This window comes from Plasmodium brasilianum, chromosome 8 (genome assembly GCF_023973825.1).
Source record: "Plasmodium brasilianum strain Bolivian I chromosome 8, whole genome shotgun sequence".
Lineage (NCBI taxonomy): Eukaryota > Apicomplexa > Aconoidasida > Haemosporida > Plasmodiidae > Plasmodium > Plasmodium brasilianum.
The window spans coordinates 1,210,144-1,230,552 of NC_090121.1; the positions used below are offsets into that span (position 1 = coordinate 1,210,144).

Here is a 20,409-nt window from a genome sequence, read left to right on the forward strand (position 1 = left end):
TAAATGTAAATAATTGACACAAAGATGAAGTGAAAAAAAAAAGAAAATAAAAAGGAAAAATAGAAAAATGGAAAAATAGAAAAATGGAAAAATAGAAATATGGAAAAATGGAAAAATGGAAAAATGGAAAAAAAAAATGGAAAAGGAAAAAGGAAAAAAGAATAACAAAAACTGAAAAATGGAAAAACAAATACGAAAAAATAAAAACGAAAAAATAAAAGCGAAAAAATAAAAACGAAAAAATAAAAACGAAAAAATAAAAACGAAAAAATAAAAACGAAAAAATAGAAACGAAAAAGGAAGAACGAAGAACAAAAAACGAAAAAAAATTTAAGAGTAAGTTCGTTCCTAAATTGATAATTTGAAATACATGTATGATAATATATAGCCAGACGATATATTGAACAAGTTGAATAAAACGTGTGTAAATATTTCTCTAATCATTCTGTCCTTCGTTTTATACTTTAATTTAATTTTCTCAATTCCATTTAGAATGAATTGCTCTTTTCTTTTTCAATAAAACCTAAAAATGTAGTACTACTACTGCTAAATATAATTGTAATAATAACATTAGCCTATTTCATGTATCGTAATCCAAATATCAAAAAAAAAAAAAAAAAAAAATTAAACTCAAAATTTTCTGTGCTGATTTTTATCTCAGGAGAATCATCGTGTCATGTTATTTAAAGTCATATCGTAGCACATTTTTTTTTTTTTTTTTTTTTTGTAAATATCATCATATTAGGAAAAAAAAAAATTTTTTTTTTTTTTAAATTGCAAAAGTGCGAAGGTATGGAGATGTTAAGAAGTTGAGATGTTATGAAGTTGAAATGTTTAGAAGATAAAGAAGTTAAAAACTAAGAAGTAAAGTAACTAAGAAGTGAAGTAACTAAGAAGTGAAGTAACTAAGAAGTGAAGTAACTAAGAAGTGAAGTAACTAAGAAGTGAAGTAACTAAGAAGTGAAGTAACTAAGAAGTGAAGTAACTAAGAAGTGAAGTAACTAAGAAGTGAAGTAACTAAGAAGTGAAGTAACTAAGAAGTGAAGTAACTAAGAAGTGAAGTAGCAAAACAGTGAAGTAGCAAAACAGTGAAGTAGCAAAACAGTGAAGTAACAAAGCATCCAAGTAGCAAAGTTGTAAGGACTAGGAACTTCCAAATTATAAAATTGTGAGTGAACGAGGTAGCGAAAAATACGCAAAACAGTGTGTAATTCACGGTAAGCGTAAATCATATAAGCTTCTCCATAAGTACGCAAAATGAACAATTCGTTTGAACAATTCGTTTGAACAATTCGTTTGAACAATTCGTTTGAACAGTTCGTTTGAACAATTCGTTTGAACAATTCGTTTGAACAATTCGTTTGAACAGGTCATTTAAACAATTCGATTGAGCAGCTCGTTTGAGGTAAAACGAAAAAGTTTATAAATAACCTAGTCAAGGTGTAAACATACATAAAGTTTTTCAAAAAAAAAGGAGCAAACACTAAGTAAAAGATACTAATTATTATTTAAAATATAAGCTGTTTACGTATTAATCACTACGCATTACGCATTCCTTTACCGTGAGGAACATATGACGAATGTACTTTCCATCCACAGAGATTTCCTTTTAATCGGTTTATCAAACCAAGTTTTAAAAGTTTAACTTTTTAAGGCTAGCATTTTTGAAACTAGAAGTTATAATATTTCCCTTTTAATATTTTCAGCTTTAATATTTTACCTTTACTCGTAGCTCTTTTATTCTTTCTCATTTTAATTTTTGCACCATTAATCGCTGAGATCTGCTTATTTTCCGAATTTCCAAAATTTCATGCTACTTTTCCCTGAGTCGTAAATAAGAATACATAAGTGAGTAGGAGATAAATAGGCAGAGTGCCGAGCAGGTTTAGAATGAGCAATCTGGCTTACAAGGGGTCAGGAAGAGTACACATACGAAGGAATCATATAAGAATGAATGCAAAAGATTTACCGCAGGAGAGACACACAAGCAGGAGCGCAAAAAAAAAAAAAAAAAAAGCAAAGAAAAACAGAAAAGGAATAACAAATAGCGAATAATACGTAACTCATAACAGTATTTTGCATACAGAACGAAGGGACTAGAAAAGCTGAGAGGAGGGAGAAACGAACACAACTAATGTGTCCCCATTCATTTGACTAAAACGTCAAGTGGAAAGAATAAGGAAGAGGAAGGAAATAAAAAAAAAAAAAAAAATAATAGTCAGTCGTTTTAGGAAAAGGAAGAAAAGATAGACAAGCTTTTTATGGAAAAAAAAATAAAAATAAAATAATTTTTTTTTTTTATTTATCAACTACATTTTCCACGTCGTCCACTTCCAACAGTTCTTCCATTTCCCCCTTTCCTTCAATGAAAATGTCAGATGTGTTTTCCATATTTAAGAGAAAAAGGAACAAAAAAACAAAAATATGTAAAACATCAACTAAAAAAAGCAAGAGAAAAATTTTAATGAACGAGAAGTCTAGAAGGAAGGCTTACGTAACAAATATATCAGCCTTGAGTAATGACAATAGCAGCGTTCTGAGGGGAAAAACGTACTACACGAACACAAAGGAAATAGATCTAAACAATAATAATAGCAGTAATAATAGAGGCAATAATATTAGTGGATTCAATAACAACAATTTTAGTAATGAATCGAATGTTGTGTTAGATGACTTTCCTAAATTACCCCTAAAGAATATAGAATCTTGTGAAGATGTGTACAACATTTTTTATATAAGAGATCAATATATTATAGGAAATAAAAATATTTCAATAAATAATGATCATATAATATTACTAGAGACTATATTAGATAAGATAGATACAGCAATAAGTGAGATGTGTTCTGAAGAGAATTACTCTACAAAAAAAATATTAGCAAGTGTACATGAAAAAATTTATAATTTATATAACAGTTTTAAAAAAATAAAAAATATACCACCTGAATTATCAAATGCATATGATTGCTTTAAAAGTAATGTTATATTTGTACGGAGTAGACAATTTAAAAAAAATTATGTATATGATAATTTAATTAATATATATACTTACTTACGAGATAGTGAATTACAACAAGATAACATAGAGACTATAAATGAACCATTGTATATAAATGATAAAGCTATATCTACGGCATCTTTTATTAATAAAAATATGCTCACAGCAAATGAATATATTGAATATTTACCTATGAAATTCAATCCTCATTTTTTAGAATTAAATAAAATTTCTATATACTATTTATATGAAGAATCGATCAACCATATTATCTGGCAAAAAGCTTTAGACGAGTTAATTGTTGTTAAAGCTTTGGCAGATATACCATATTTTGACTTATCCGAAGTAGAGGGGTTTGATTTTAAAAAAATGAAATCAGGTCAAAGACAGTGGTATCCTTTATACATAGCTAAAGAATTAAGTGAGGAAGGCTTAGCTACTGTCGAATTTCCTTTCTGGTTTTATATTGATAATTTAAAAAATATTTATAAAAAAGAATTTGAGGATTTATTTGAACTCACAGACTTACCTAGTCCTTTCTTCTTTGAAATTTCATCCATGTTTTTAGAAAACAATTCATTTAAAAATTCCACGCCCATAGAAACCATTGGCCACAGGACACCCTACAAGTATATCCTTAAAGTGGCTGGTATGCACGTACATATAACCAGTGTATGCTTCATCTGGGTGTTAACCCTTCTTTCCCACCGTCCGTTGCACACATGTCGATATGTTCTTCTCAACTGTTATTTGTTTACTTAACGTGGAATGTTAAATAATGCAGTACTTACTGCTACGCACTTTTACGATCGTAGGGGGCCCAACGAATGGGTCGTCTACTTTGTGTACTGCTGTTTCGGGTTTGTTGGACGTGCTATTTTGCTCGTCATGCTGCTGTACTTGTTTTGTTCTTGTATTATTTGTTTATTTCAATTTTTTTATTCCTATTTTTTTGTTCGCTTCATTCCTTTGAGTCTCAAGGACCATTTTTGCATACACATATCTGTGATAAATTTGTGAAAATTATGATGTACACAGTGATATATTGGTGCATTGATGACCAACTAGCTAATTACTCAACTAGCCAAATTTTCTAATTTTTTTTTTTTTTTTTTATATACATATATATATTTTTTATTTTATTATATATATGTACGCATATATACACATTTTATTTTACATATATGTATGTATGTATGTATGTATGTATACATATATATACTTATTTTATTTTCCATATATGTACATTTTATTTTATTTTTATTTCCTGGTCAGGACTTATTCAAGACATAAGGCAAAAGCGCATACACAAAATTATGAACAAGTTTAAAAGCTGTGATATATTCTCGGATATATTAATCATAAACAACATTCAGATATATGAGACGTACTGTGTTAATTATTTAGCGTCTGTTTTCTTTCAAAGACAGAGTAATACAAATGCAATAAATGAAAATTTCGACGTAAGGAATTATTTGTTTGACCCATTTATTTTTAGCTCCTATAATGTGTAGTGGTATGAAGATTATAAATTGGACATGGGTGTGCATGATGGATTAGACAGTGTTTTACCTTTTCATGGAAAAGTTGGGGGGATGCACAAAATGGTATGGAAGTGTGTAGCACACACGCTGCGCAACTATAGGTACGTGTATGTGTGTGTATGTATGCATGCTTGGGTATATGTATATGTGTACCATGGACGACCCCTTTAATTTTCAACGATTTCATGTTTATTATCAACTCCCCTTTTTGTGTAATAGGGTGTATGTGTGTGTGTGTATTGTTTCAACGCATTTGAAGTATCATGTTGTCTGAAGTTCCTGGAAATACAGTTACATCTATAACGACACTTACAATAGCTAATATCACTGCTGTTATAATGCTACTATGTGGCATCTGTTACCGTGCTTTATTATTACTACTATTTTATGCTTTCTCTTCTTTTTCATTAATTTTTTTTTTTTTTTTTTTTTTTTTTTTTGTATAAACCTTTTTGTTTAATAAAATATAAACCCCCTTTTTTTTTTTTTCTTTTTTCTTTTTTTCTCCTTTGTGCGTTATTTGTTTAGATATTTTTTTTTTATAGTGCAATTAGTATTTTTTTTTTTTTTTTTTTTTTTTTTTTATTTCTTATTTTTATATTTTATCATTTTCATTTCTAATCTTATTTATTTTTCATTTTTTACATCCCCCATCTTTTACACTCCTCAGCTTTCCCATTTTCCTGTTTAAACGTTGATTTATACAAATCGAATGTGTATTCGTGTGCATGTGCAGGTATGTGTTGTATCCACATGTACATTTTTTTATTGATACCATTTTTAAGAATACTTTTTTTTAATTGCCTTTACAGTTCATATGTTGCTGATTCTTTAAGAAAAAAAGAAAAAGTAAAACAAAAATAATGAGAAATATAAAAAGATACGAGAAATATAAAAAGATACGAGAAGTATAAAAAGATGTGAGAAATATAAAAAGCTATGAGAAATATAAAAAACAATGAGAAATAGCAAAATCAATGAGAAATAGCAAAATCAATGAGAAATAGCAAAATCAATGAGAAATAGCAAAATCAATGAGAAATAGCAAAATCAATGAGAAATAGCAAAATCAATGAGAAATAGCAAAATCAATGAGAAATAGCAAAATCAATGAGAAATAGCAAAATCAATGAGAAGTAATTAAAAAAAAAATAATAATAAAATTACGATCTGCACCTTAGCATTCGCTGTACACTGAATAAGTCTGAAATGTGGGTCAACTTTTCATCTTGCACACATGGGCCTTTAAAAATTATTCTTATCAAATTTGTTAATGTAATAGCTTTTACCTTCCCAAGCTTACCATAAAATACGCACACACTCATACGCTGTTTTGTAGCAGTTTTTTCAGCCAAGAGAGGAGCTTAAATAGTTGAAGCGCGTGTTAGCACGAGCTCATAAGTGCGCGATTATAATTATGCATATGCATATATATGTTATATACATATTTATACGTACATATTTATACGTACATATTTATACTTACATATTTATACTTACATATTTATACGTACATATATATACGTACATATTTATACGTACATATTTATACGTACATATATATACATGCATATTTATACGTACATATTTATACGTACATATTTATACGTACATATATATACATGCATATTTATACGTACATATTTATACATACATTCGTTACCTTTCCCTTTAAAAAAGAAGTTCGTACAAAACCATAATTACGAGAACTGCAAGGAATAAGTGCTTACTAAACAAATTTAATTTTTATTTGTCCTCCAAGCGAACAATACAATTCTCGTATTACGTAAAAGAATTACACAATAATTCTTTACATGTTCATAAAAATTATTACCATATATAAGAGATGTCTATAAACATGCGAATCGCATGGCTTGCACTGCTTAGGAAGCGCAATGTGGTCTACAAGATGATAATCCGATAGACTAAAGAAGAAAAAATGTACAGAATGCTACAGATAATGCAAATGATGAGAAATACCTGGTAACAAGATAGTTAACAGGCGCCAAATGGATGGGAAAAAAAAAAAAAAAAATTATTTATAGAAATGATGAGTCCTCCTCGGAACAGTAGAATGCCTAGGCAATTAAAACAAAAAATATTAAAAAAAGGAAAAGACTTTCATCCCTTTGGTACTTCGTCCTCTTTGCCCCTTTGTCCCTTCTTAAGAAATTGAGAAAAAATGTAAAAGTGTACACATGCTACGTATAACGGCTATCGTTATACGAAAATTTGTCTCTCATTCGACTATTCCTTTTGCACGGGAGTATGAAGTTATGTCCAACACTTGTGTAAAAAGGAATGATGGAATTGAAAAATAAGGGTTAATATGAAGTGGAAAAACAATGGGAATATAAAATGGATTCAGTAAAAGTATGAAAATTGGATTATCAAGCCAACATGTATTTAGTCTTATCATTTTTAAGAAAAAGTTAGAGGTATGTGCGAACTTTTTTTTTTTTTTTCATTTCGAGCTGGTTGTTACTATGTACAATATGGGTATATATATATGGCAAAGGAACAAAAAAAAAAAAAAAAAAAAAAAAAAAAAAGAAAGAAAGAAAGAAAGAAAGAAAGAAAGAAAGAAAGAAAGAAAGAAAGAAAGAAATATACCATGATAACGTAAAAACTATGTAAAAAAGTACACGCTATTACAAAATGGTTTTCCTATGTGTACGTTTTTATGTAAAAACGTAAATTTGTGGATGGCGTTTTGTTTCATCTAAATTTGATGGTAAATAATAAAATGTTTATTTTATTTTATTTTATTTTATTTTTTTTTTATTTTAAATTTTGCACAACTTTGATTTTGAAAATATGACAATAAATTCGCCTAAGGATTTCCTAAACTTTTGTGTACATAATTATATACACAATTATATATATATATATATATATATATATATATATATATATACAAATGAATATACATATGAAAGCATTATAAGTATAGATACACCTACTCGTAAACATATATACATATAAACACTTACGTACATATATGTGGAAGTATTATATGTGTACATGAGTATAAAAATCAAAAAACGAACGGAAGCAGTAGTTTTCCCTCCAATAAAATAAAAAATATATATTATAAATAAGTATATTTGTACTTTTTTAAATTCCTCTTCTACATAATAACACTTTAGAAGTGTGTAATAGAAGGAGGTACCAATATCTCATATTTTTTCTCACTATATATATTACATATATATGTACATTATATGTATGTACGTTATATGTATATATGTACGTTAAAAGTATATATGTACGTTAAAAGTATATATGTACGTTAAAAGTATATATGTACGTTAAAAGTATATATGTACGTTAAAAGTATATATGTACGTTAAAAGTATATATGTACGTTAAAAGTATATATGTACGTTAAAAGTATATATGTACGTTAAAAGTATATATGTACGTTATATGTATGTATGTACGTTATAAGTATATATAATTGCCTTCAGTACGTGTACAGGAAAAAGGAAAATTTTCCTATTTTGTGAAGGTAAAAAAAAAAAAAAAAAGATGTACTTCACTGAACTAATGTACTGAAACGATTATTAAGAAAAAGAAAAAGGAAAAGAAAATTTACATTTAGAGAGTAAACGTATAAAATTAAAATAGAATTTGCGCGTTTGGAGTACGCATAAAATAAAAATAAAATTTTTGTGGCAAAGTATGTACAAAATGAAAAAGAATTTACATGTACGGAGTAAAATTTACTTTTATATATATATATATAAATATATATATATATATATATATATATATATTATATATATATATATATATATATATATATACATATATATATATAATATTATGTACGCAAAATATGCATAATATGCGTTTAATATGTTTATATGCATTTCTTTAAAAGAAAATTCATGTTTTCCGTATATATACTTCAATCCCCTTTACTGAGGTACAGTTGCATTATAGCGTTATTACGTTAAGTTAATAATTTAATGCGTTAATAAGTTAGTACGTTAATAAGTTAGTACGTTAATAAGTTAGTACGTTAATAAGTTAGTACGTTAATAAGTTAGTACGTTAATAAGTCAATACATTAATAAGTCAATACATTAATAAGTCAATACATTAATAAGTCAATACATTAATGAGTTAATACGTTAATGAGTTAATACGTTAATGAGTTAATACGTTAATGAGTTAATACGTTAATGCATTACTTTTTTTTTTTTTTTTTGAAGAAAATGAAAATTAAAAAAAAAAAAGTAGGAAAATATTTTTTTTTAAATTAAATGTACAACCATATAAACGTATGACATTAAGTTTATACATGTTTGTATGTATATATGTATGTAATGACGATCGAATAGCCAAGCGTATTGCTTTTGCTGTTATATATATATATATATATATATATGCATAAGTACGTACAAACAAGGAGTTATCTTATCGTGAATGTATGTTTACGTACGTACGTTTTAAGCTGTAAAGGGAAATACGTACTCATGTTTTTTCCCCGTGTTCTTTTAAAAGAATTGGCAATGGATTGAAGCGACAAATGGGAACGATAAATTGGAGTGATAAATTGAAGTGACAAATTGAATTGACGAAGCGAATTGACACATTAAAGGGAAACAAAATTGACTACTGAACAGTTGAAAATATTTCTATTTTTTCTCTTTTCATTCATTCGATTATCCCATCACATCGTATTGCATCCCTTCTCATTTCTTCATTTCATTCCTTTTTTTTTTTTTTTTTCTCTCTCTTTTTTTCTCTTTTTTTTTTTTTTTTTTTTTTTTTTTAACTTCTTATCTCGTGGGTGCATTTACCCTCCCCTTTTTTTTTTTAAAATGCATATAAATATGCAAAAAAAGGATGATAGAGTAATGCAAAACAATAAATTAATTAATGAAACTAGCAATGGAAGTATAAAAAATTTTAGTCTAAATCAAAACACGAGTTACACAGAAAGAAGCAGTTCGAAGCAAGAAAATGAATTTACTTTTAGAGGAAAGTGCGATAACGTAATGATGAGTATGAATGATGAGCAGGAAAGTAGTATAAGGAGGAATGAGGAATGCAAAAAATTATTTCGTCCAGGGTATGTCCTTAATGGTGATGCACCAATGTATGACGAGCTTATCGGAGATAGGAATAACGAGCACAGTGATGATTACAGTCATAACAGCGGTGCTGCTGTGGATGTTGCTGCTGATATTGCTGCTGATATTGCTGCTGATGTTTCTGCTGATATTGCTGCTGATGTTTCTGCTGATATTGCTGCTGATGTTTCTGCTGATGTTTCTGCTGATGTTGGTATTGGTGATGATGATGGGGGAAACGACATAAAGGGGAGTGAGGGTCGCTTTCCAAGGAACAGCTTGATTGAATCTCTTTGTATTAATGAGATTCAGAGTGTTGAAGAGGACGATTTGTTTAACGATAGCAAGTACGCAGATAAAGAATTGCTAATATGTTTGTTAAGAAAAAAATTAAAATTAAAAATAAAAGATTACAATTTAGTTATGGATAGACTTATAAGAACAAAAGAAGAGTGCAGCAAGAAAAGTAAGCAAATTAAAGAGCTACAAGTTAAATATAATAAAACAGAAAAGGAATGTGTGCATTTGAAAAGTGAAATCGAAAAAAATAATTATCAAAAGGATGTACACTTAGACAATTTCTCTTACTATAAAAGTGAGTATGATGATATGAAATTTAAATTACGAAGAATAGAAGAGAAACATAAAGAAATTTTAGTAAAAAATGAAGAATTATGTAAAGAAGTATATACATTAAAAAATGAGAAAAGTAAATTTGAAAATTGCAAAAATAGCGAAATAGAGAAATTAAAAAATCAAAATGAAAAATTGAAAGAAAGATATGAACAAGTCAGAAATGATCATAATATTTTATTAAATAAATATTTACTTACAGAAAAAAAAATATATAAAATTGAAAAGGAAAAAAAGGAGGAAATAAATCAATTACAAGATGCTATACAAAAAGGAGAAATGATAAAAACAAATTCTGTTGAAAATTTAAATAAAGTAAAAGATATACTTTCAAAATCTATGCAAAAAGCAGAAGAAAATATTAAAAAGTTGTTGGAGGTTGAAAAAGATAGAGATGGTCTTAAAATAAAAAATGAATATCTCTTTAAAAGTATAAATGAGTTAAAATGTAAGGAAGGCAAGTTAAAAAATGCATTAAAAATATTTGAAAAAAAATATAAACAAGTTATTGAAAAGAATAATGCTATGTTTGCAATAACACATGAGTTTTTAAATCAAAAAAATAGCAAAATTGGTATATACAGAAAAAACTGTGATATAAAACAAGTTTGTCAAACGCACAAAATTGATAAGATTGTTTTCGACGATATCAACTGCTTTTCGACATTGTACATGTATGAAATAGTATATTCTTCCTATGCATTAGATTCGGACGAGTCGGTGGAAGAGGAACACGGGGGTTATGAAGAGGATGAGGAGGAAGAGCCGTGGGAAAGGCAGCGGGTGAAGCAGCGGGGGAGACAGCGAGATAAGGAAAACGAAATGGAATGGGCATTGGAGAGAAAGAAGAATAAAAGTAGTAGAGAAGAAAATAAATATATAAAGATAAAAAAATCAAAATATAGACGTTTGAATTATTTGCTAAATGAAGCCCAGATGAAGATAATTTCCCTTTCTAGGTCATATGCCAATTTTGAAAAGAACTGTGCAAATGTAAAAAATGTATTGTTAAATGACGATTTGAATATATATAAAAAGCACTATTATTCGAATCCCGCTAATTTGTTTAATGAGAAGACATATATTGAAAATATACTACAGCAGAAGGTTGAACAAATCCAAGATATGGAAATCAAATTGAAGGAAAAAGAAAATACTATTCAGAAGCAGAAAGAAAATATATTCAGATTAAACTTAGAAAAAGAGACCTTAATTAAAGTTATATCTGCTCTTCCAAATTTCTCATCATTTGTACAAATCGATAAAAATAATAAAACTTGCTCTATTGAAAATTTTGTAGAAACCACTGTAAGAGATTATCTATACCAACAAATGAAATGTAGTAATATGCTGCTAGAAATTAGTGAAGTAACCCCATCAAATGTAAGCAATAACAATTTTTCTGTAGTGCATAAGGGGGCAAGGAACGAGAGTATGAATCGAAGTAGTGTTACTTGGCAAACCGAAATCCATCCCTCTGCTGGAAATAAAAGTAATGGAAGTATCGAGGAGCATATGAGTAGTAACTTCGTGAGTGGTAGTGTGAATAGGTTTGATACTAGTAATGCGAATCAGTGTAGTAGGACTAGCTTGAATGATGACAATGCCAATCAAAATAACAAGAAGATGATGACCCTCCATCATATGGTGGAGGAAGATCTCGAAAAGGCAATCGTTAGTATAGAAAACAAACAAATGAGTTATTTCCGAAAGAGCAATTTATTAAATTATATAGACGACTACATGGTAACCCTTGACATATTCGCGCGCATCTCCCAGTACAACGATCAGTTCAAAGTGGAGAACCTATTAGAAGATGGCTTCACGTTCGTTTTGGAAAATATAAAGGTGCATAGTAATGGTGCAGGAAGTAACAACTTAATTAGTAACAACCCAAGCGGAAACAGTCGAACTGGTAATGACGAAAGTGGGCATTACCAGTTAAGTACGTACCAAGCGATAGTGGAGGAGCTCGAAAGAAGCAAAAAGAATCAAAGTGACGAGGAGCTGTTGCGTCATATTGAAGAAGTGAAGCTGCTGGACAAGTATAAACAATTTTATCATGATCATTTTTTAAATATAAATAATATATTCAACACATTAATAAGTTTCAACCTGTACAGTATTATGGACGATAAGTATAAGAATGTATATGAAAGATATTTCAATTTGTTCAACTTGAATTTTAGCAATGTGGAGATTTCGTTTGATCTATTACTAAGACGATTTCATCAAATAGTTCGATTATCGAAAAAATATGAAAGAGTGATAATAGAGAAGAATAAGAAAATGGAAGAAATGGATATAAATGAAATGGATTTATATAAATGTCGAAAGAAGCTTGAATATGACATAGAAGCAGCTAATAAAGAGAAGGAGAATTTAGGAAAAATGATCGAAAAAAAAGAAGAACACATAAATGTGTTTAATGAAAAATATTTGTTATTACAAAACGAATATGAGGAATGTAAAAACAAAAATATTTTTATTAACGAATTATGTGAAATGCTAAAAAAAGAAAAGTATAACTTAGAACAAGAGCTATGTGAAAAAGAACAAAAAAATGTTAAACTGAATGACAAGAATAGTGAAATTATAAAATCATATCAAAAGGAAAAAGATTATTTACATTCATTATTAGAAGAAACGAGAGATAATAATATATTTTTAAAAGAAAAATTAGAAAATATTTTAAATCAAAATGAATCATTGAAATATGACTATGACATACGTCTAAATCAATTGAATACATTATGGCTTGAAGAGAAGGAAAATAATAAAAAAATTAGTTTTGATATGAACAATTTGAAGGTAGAAAATAACAGCCTTGTATTAAAAGTTAATGAATTACAAAATAAAAATAGTTTAGTAAGGAACGAGCTGAGGGAAAGAATAAAACAAATTAACATGTACAGGAATAGCTTCTCTGTTTCGAAACAGTCAATCGATGGGATTAACAATAATACTGTTAAGAAGATTAATTACAGGATTAACACCACTAGTTATAGTGCTGCCGGTATCAGCAGTATTAGTGGTATTAGCAGCACTAACAATATTAACGGTGCTGGCGGCATCATTAACTCCAGTGGAAGTAATGAAATTGGTGCAGTGAATGTTAATGATGATAGTTATATGATGGCGAGCGGTAGCTACGTTCTAGCAGAGGACGAGCGGGAATATCGCATGGAATATGAACTGCTATTGAAAAAATTGAAGGAAAATATTGCCGACCTGAATGCACAAATTTTGCAATTAAAGGGGGAGAAGGATATACTAATTACGTCGATTGAAACATGGAGATGTTTTAGTGTAAATAGTAAAGAAGAAATAAAAAGATTAAAGAAAATATGCAGTGAGCAGTTGGAAAAGCATAAAGAATTTCTTCTTATTAACCAATCGAATGAAGAAAAATTAAAATATATAAATGATTTACTAAACACAGAGAAGAACAAATATGAAAAGGATGTAAACGAAATTAAGGAAAAATTAAAATTAGAAATAGATAAAGTGAAGGAAGATTTGAAAGAAAAAATATATGAAATTAAAATATTGCAATATGATAAAGACAATTTAATACAAAAAATAAAATTGATTGAAAATGAAAATAAAGAAGGACTAGATATAAAGAAGAAAGAAGAAGAGTATGTTAATCTAATAAAGCATGATAAAGCTACTCTTCAAAAAGAATATTATGATATATTGCAAAAGTATAATATGGAAATGGAAAGAAATAAGAAGTTGTCTAACCAAATGGATGTTCTTATTACTAGTCATAAGGAAGAAATAAGGTTGATAAATGAAAAACTAAATACTGTAAAGAAGGAAAATTTATATCTTAATGAAATAATTCAAAAACAAGTAAATCTAAATGATAATGAACTATTGAAAAGTAGATTAGAACAGTTAGTTCAACAAAATAAAGATTTGCAAATAGAATTACAACAAAATTTGGAAAAAGAAGAAAAAATAAAATTTGAAAATGTCGAACTGAAGGAAAAATTAAATATAGAAAAGGAAAAATTAACACAACAACAAACGTATATTGTACAGTTAAAGTCAAATTTAACGGATCCGAATATAGTAGACAAGAATGATGATTTTATTACTAGTCTTAAGTGTAGTTTAGAAAAATCGAGAAGAGAATTACAAAGTATAACGGATCAATTTGAAAAACTGCAGTTGAATGAACAGAAAAATATTATGCGAGTGCAGTTGCTAGAAGACAAATTGGCACATAAGGAAATAGAAAAGAAAAAATTAGAAGAGATGATAGAAAATAAGAACACAGATGATATAATTCAATATAATAAAATAAAAACAGACTTAGATATATTAGTAGAGGAAAATAGAATATTGCTAATGCGTAAACAAGAGTATGAAGAGCAAATTGAGCAGTTGAAAAGGGAAAACGATTTGTTTGTAGCTACCAAAAATAATGATATGAATATTATTGAAAGGGACAAGTTAAAGGAGCAAGTATCACAACATTTAGTCAAGATTAATGAAAAGGAAAAAACAATAATTAATCTGAACTTTCAAATAAAAAAGCTAAATAATGAAATTGACGAAATGAAGAAAAAATTTAATATGGATGTTAATAATTCCATTGTAGGGAATGTTAACCCAGAGATATTGGAACAGCAGCAGATGTATAATGATAGTAATAATTATGCAGATCGTCCTCCAAATGAACAGCAAAATGTTTCATTAGAAATATATAAATACATCAATGAAAATATAGATCTAACTGCTGAACTGGAAAATAAATACGATGTTATTGAAAAGTGCAAAGACGAAATAAAAGTTAAGAATGATGAAATAGATAAACTAAATAAAGATATTTCAATTTTGTCAAAGAGATGTAATCAATTTGAAGAGTCCCTTATCATTATGGAAAAACATAAATTAAATATGAAGAATCATATAAAGGAAAAGGATGAAATTATCGAAAATTTAAAGAAAAAGTGCAATAATAAAGTGGACGACTTACTCTTTAGTAATAACTACTCAACAAATGTTTTTGGCAGTTTTGAACATTTGATGAATGCAACTTCTTATGATGAAATTGTTACCATGGTAAGGGGCATGTTTAACAGGGAAGCGAATAGTGACGAAGGGATGGATGTTAGCCTCCCCACCAACTTTAGTATTGGCACTGCCAATGGAGGAAGAACGAATGATAACGATAAAAGTAATGATAATAATAATTATAACTATAACTATAACTATAACAGTAACGATAACAACAACTATAACAGTAACGATAACAGTAACGATAACAACAACTATAACAGTAACGATAACAGTAACGATAACAACAACTATAACAGTAACGATAACAACAACTATAACAATAACGATGATGATAACGAGGGGAAAGGCAAACAGAACGGTCTAACTAGAGACAGAGAAAACATCATTGTGATAAAGTGCAATATCTTGAAACTGTTCAAGTTGGGGTCCTGCTATCTGTACATTATAAACCGAAATCTAAAAGAAATTCAAATATTGAAAAAGCAAGTGAGTTCGTTAGAAGAAAACATAGAAAGCTTAAACCAATTTATTAACAATTTAAAAGATGAGAATAATAAAAATGAGTTAATAAACGTTAGTAACCTAGAACATATTATAGAGTTAAAAGGAAATATACAAAATAATGAAAATTTTATAAAAAATTTAAATAATGATATAAAAAAAAATGAACAGTTAAATGATATTAATATAAAAAATATATATAAATATAAACGCTTCATTATACATCTAATTCAACAGAATACTTTATTTTTTGATATATTTAAAAATTTTAATGAAAAAAAAAAAGTTGATATATCTATTCTCAACAAGCTCAACAATTTGAAAAAGTCTTTTTCTTTTTACATGTACGATTCTATTATTGATGAATTGAGAAGTAACAACAACAGTAGTTTGAGTAGTTCTAATTATGACTTTACAGAGGAACAATTTAGAAATGTTCAAGCATTCACAAATAGATTTAACTTAATTATTGATAGGGGTAATGTGCATGTGTTTAACAATAGTGAGCTTAGTGAATCTGACCAAGATACTTTCTTGTCTATTGAAAAGCGTGCAAGTGTTAACACGATGTGCAATAATGATCATACTGGTAGTAGTTACATAAAGGATAGCATGATGATTGCCGAGTGTGCAATTGTTGATAACATCCGTGATGTAGAAAAGGATGGTGTTGTTACTGTAGAAGAATGCCAATATGGTAAATCGCACGAAAAGGGTTCGAGTTGTGAATCGCATGTGGAGGTTAGTCCACATGAAGAGCTAGCTCCACATGAGGAGGTAGATCCACATGAACAGGTAGATCCACATGAGGAGGTAGATCCACATGAGGAGGTAGATCCACATGAGGAGGTAGATCCACATGAACAGGTAGAACCTCGTAACGAAGCGAATGAAATTGTCATAAAGGAAGAGGAATCGCACATTGATGAACTGTTCATTAAAAATGGTGAGGGAAATGTAAGTGGAAAGACGGGAATCATTCCTTTTGTGGTGATGGATAAATCAGAAGAGTTATTGAAGAGTGCCGAGGATAAGAAGTTTTACGGCGGGAAGACGGATGATGCTGCTCTGACAGATGATGCTGTTCCCATACAAGATAACGTAGCGGATAAGTCTTATGGAAATATTGAATTAGCGGAACAAAACGCTTTTGAAGAGAGTCATCTGAACAACAGAACAAACAATGATACTCTGGAAAGGTATGAAGAGAACGTTTTAGTTAGCATGATGTATAAGAGTGAGGAGGGGGGAGTTAAATTCGAGTCTGAACCCCCATCATACAACTACTATGAAGAGAAAAAAGCTACAGGAAATACTTACAGCTATAATGGTAATGATTTTCCCTTGAGAGATGACCATAACGACATATCAAGTAATGAAGATAGTCAAACCAACAAGTGTAGCGGTAAACTGGATGGAGATAGGTGTGAAGATAGAAATAGAGATAGATGTGAAGATAGAAATGAAGATGGATGTGAAGATAGAAATGAAGATGGATGTGAAGATAGAAATAGAGATAGATGTGAAGATAGAAATGAAGATGGATGTGAAGATAGAAATGAAGATGGATGTGAAGATAGAAATGAAGATGGACGAGAAGATAGAAATAGAGATGGATGGGAAGATAGAAATAGAGATGGATGGGAAGATAGAAATAGAGATGGATGGGAAGATAGAAATAGAGATAGATGTGAAGATGAATATGAGGATGATATGGGGACGAGTTACGACAACAGCTCAACACATCATGGTGGGCGTAATATAATGATAAATAGTCCAGACGATGCTAACATAATAATTGCCCTTGAGAAGTCAATGGACAACTCAAGTTATTATAACTCGTATAATGAAAAACAAGAAGGGATGAAGGAAGAACACTTAGATGGAAATATACATGAAATGGTAGCTCATAGTAATTTTCTTGGATTTAGTGGTATGAACATATCTTGTAGTGAAAATGAAAACAATTATTTGAACACAGTAGCTGCTATGGCAGGTAGGAATAACGATATGCTATTTGATAGCTCCTTTGGAATGTGTAAACCTGATGACTATGCTTTATCACATCATTTACATGAACGCATTAAACATGTTAGAAGTGATGATAGCATTTGGGATAACAATGAAGTGAGCTACCTGCCGACCTATGCCGGAGGACTCAGAACAGATGAAGAGAACGCGTATGACAATAATAAGGAGGAGGGAGCTGAAGGGGAAGAAGTGCAAGGAGTAGACAGAGCAGAAGGAGAAGAAGAAGCCCAAAAAAATACTTATGAAAACATGCAGGACCGTATATGTAAGAAGAGGGATAACCAAGAAAATAGGCATCATATTCTCGTTAGTAATAATCAGGGTCATCCAAACTGCAATAATGATAGCCCTTACATTACAGCACTTGGTTTTAAAACATACATAAAAAAAAAAAAAATAAATGAACAGAGCAGGTACGATAATGATAACGTATTGGTTAAGCCATATGTTGAGGTAAACAAAAAGAGGGAAAGGAAAAGAAAATATTATTCTGATTCGGAAATAGCAAAATCAGCATTTTGTTCAATTAGTAGGCAATCAAACAAGATTAGAAGAGTAGAAAGCATGAGTGTGCATGATGTGCAAAGTGAAGAAGAATTCCAAAATGGAATAGATATTTATAAAGATGAAGATAATGGGGATGAAATTAATGGGGATGAAATTAATGGGGATGAAATTAATGGGGATGAAATTAATGGGGATGAAATTAATGAGGATGATGTTGATGGGAATGACGTTGATGAGGATGAAATTGATGAGGATGAAATTGATGAGGATGCAATTGATGAGGAAGCAATTGATGAGGATGCAATTGATGAGGATGCAATTGATGAGGATGCAATTGATGAGGATGCAATTGATGAGGATGAAATTAATAAGGATGAAATTGATAAGGATGAAGCTGATGACGATGATGTTAATAATGATGAAATTGACCATGGTGAATTCTTTCAAAGGGGGAAAGGACAAAATTGTGCAAGAACTAAAGTCCATAGTACGATTAAACCAAATTTCAGTTTTGTAAAAACATCAGCTTTTAATAATAAGGAAGGTAGAAAGAGTAATTACGATGATATATATGGAAATGCTTTAAGTAGAGATAACAATAAGAACACACAAGAGCAAGAAGAAATAATGCGAAATGGACAGATATTTGAAAGTGAAAACAAAGATAACGATAGTAATAGAAGTTGTTATATCATATCATCCGACGAAGATTGTGAAAGTGAGCGTTATGCAACCAATGCGAGTGGTGGACAACGCGTCCAGGGGAATATAAGCAGTGCAAGTGGTGCAAGCGATGCAGATGATGAAGATGACGGTGAGGAAAACGACGGCTCAGATGAGTACTATGAAGAAGAAAATTCTCTGAATCAAGAAGGGGAAGAAGGGGAAGAAGGGGAAGAAGGGGAAGAAGGCGATTATGACGAAATGGCCATATATGGGGGGGAAGTGGACGAGCAGAGAGAGGAGGAGGAGGAGGAGGAGGATGAAGACGAAGTAGAAGAAGACTTAGAGGAAGGGCTACCGGAACGGTTAGAGGAAGACTTAGGGGAAGACTTAGCGGAACGATTAGAAGACGAATTGGATGAAGGCGGAGAAGAATATGATGAGTACAACTCGGGAGAGGAAGAAAATGACCAAGGCGAAGAACCGTATGATGAATACAACTCGAGGGAGAAAGATAACGAAGCAGGTAAGCAAAATCGGGAAGATGATCATGAACATGTTCAGAAGGGTGAATATATTGAAAATTATGTTTATGATGAGAATGTTAAAGAAATTGATGTAGAAAATGAAAATGTAGAGGAAGCAGTAGAAGAAGCAGCAGAAGAGGCAATAGAAGAATCAGTGGAAGAAGCAGCAGAAGAGGCAATAGAAGAATCAGTGGAAGAATCAGTAAAAGACGCAGTAGAAGACGCAGTAGAGGACGCAGTAGAGGACGCAGTAGAGGAAGCAGTAGAGGAGGAAGAGGACCATCTAGATAAGGTTGTTTCATCAAATGTGGATAGATCCAATTTGATTGAAGAGTTAGATACATTCCATAATGGCGATAATAACGTAAATGCAGATAAGTATAATAGTAGTTGTGAGGGTGAACACGCGAGTGAAGAACCATTAAATGAAATGAATATAAATAAAAATGATGGCTTAACTAATAATTTTAATATTTTAAATTCATCGAATAGAGATGTTCAAAATAATCTGATGGCATATGCTGCCAATATGGATCATGTAGGGGCTATTAGCATCGCTTCGTCAAATGAAAACAACGAAGCGTACTGTGAAGAGGGAGCGGAAGAGGAAGAGGGGGGACTACAAATAGTTGACAACGTTGACAATATCTCCAATATTGACGATATTGCCGGGGAAGAAGTGAATATTGAACAAGAGGTGGATAAGAAGGAAAATTTAGATAACTCGAATCCCGAAGAATAGCTTCCATATCAGTTCAACAAAAAAAAAAAAAAATAATAAATAATAAATAAATAAAAATAAATTTTTAACTGATGTTTATTAATGTAATTTTGTAAGATATATTTTAGAACGAAAAAAAAGAGAATAACCTAATTTTTTTTTTTTT

General features: G+C 29.8%; 2 protein-coding genes across 2 annotated transcripts; both read left to right on the top strand.

The window, feature by feature from the left end:
- Window positions 1-2,371: 2,371 nt before the first annotated feature.
- Window positions 2,372-4,512, top strand: MKS88_002428 (DNA replication complex GINS protein; the record flags this gene model as incomplete). Its single annotated transcript, XM_067215437.1, has 2 exons — window positions 2,372-3,647; window positions 4,274-4,512. The coding sequence occupies 2 exons, from the start codon at window positions 2,372-2,374 to the stop codon at window positions 4,510-4,512; spliced, it is 1,515 nt and encodes a 504-aa protein (XP_067073863.1).
- A 4,862-nt stretch (window positions 4,513-9,374) lies between these two features.
- Window positions 9,375-20,264, top strand: MKS88_002429 (uncharacterized protein; the record flags this gene model as incomplete). The annotated part of the gene is made up of 1 exon (XM_067215438.1): window positions 9,375-20,264. The coding sequence occupies one exon, from the start codon at window positions 9,375-9,377 to the stop codon at window positions 20,262-20,264; it is 10,890 nt and encodes a 3,629-aa protein (XP_067073864.1).
- Between the last annotated feature and the right edge of the window lie 145 nt (window positions 20,265-20,409).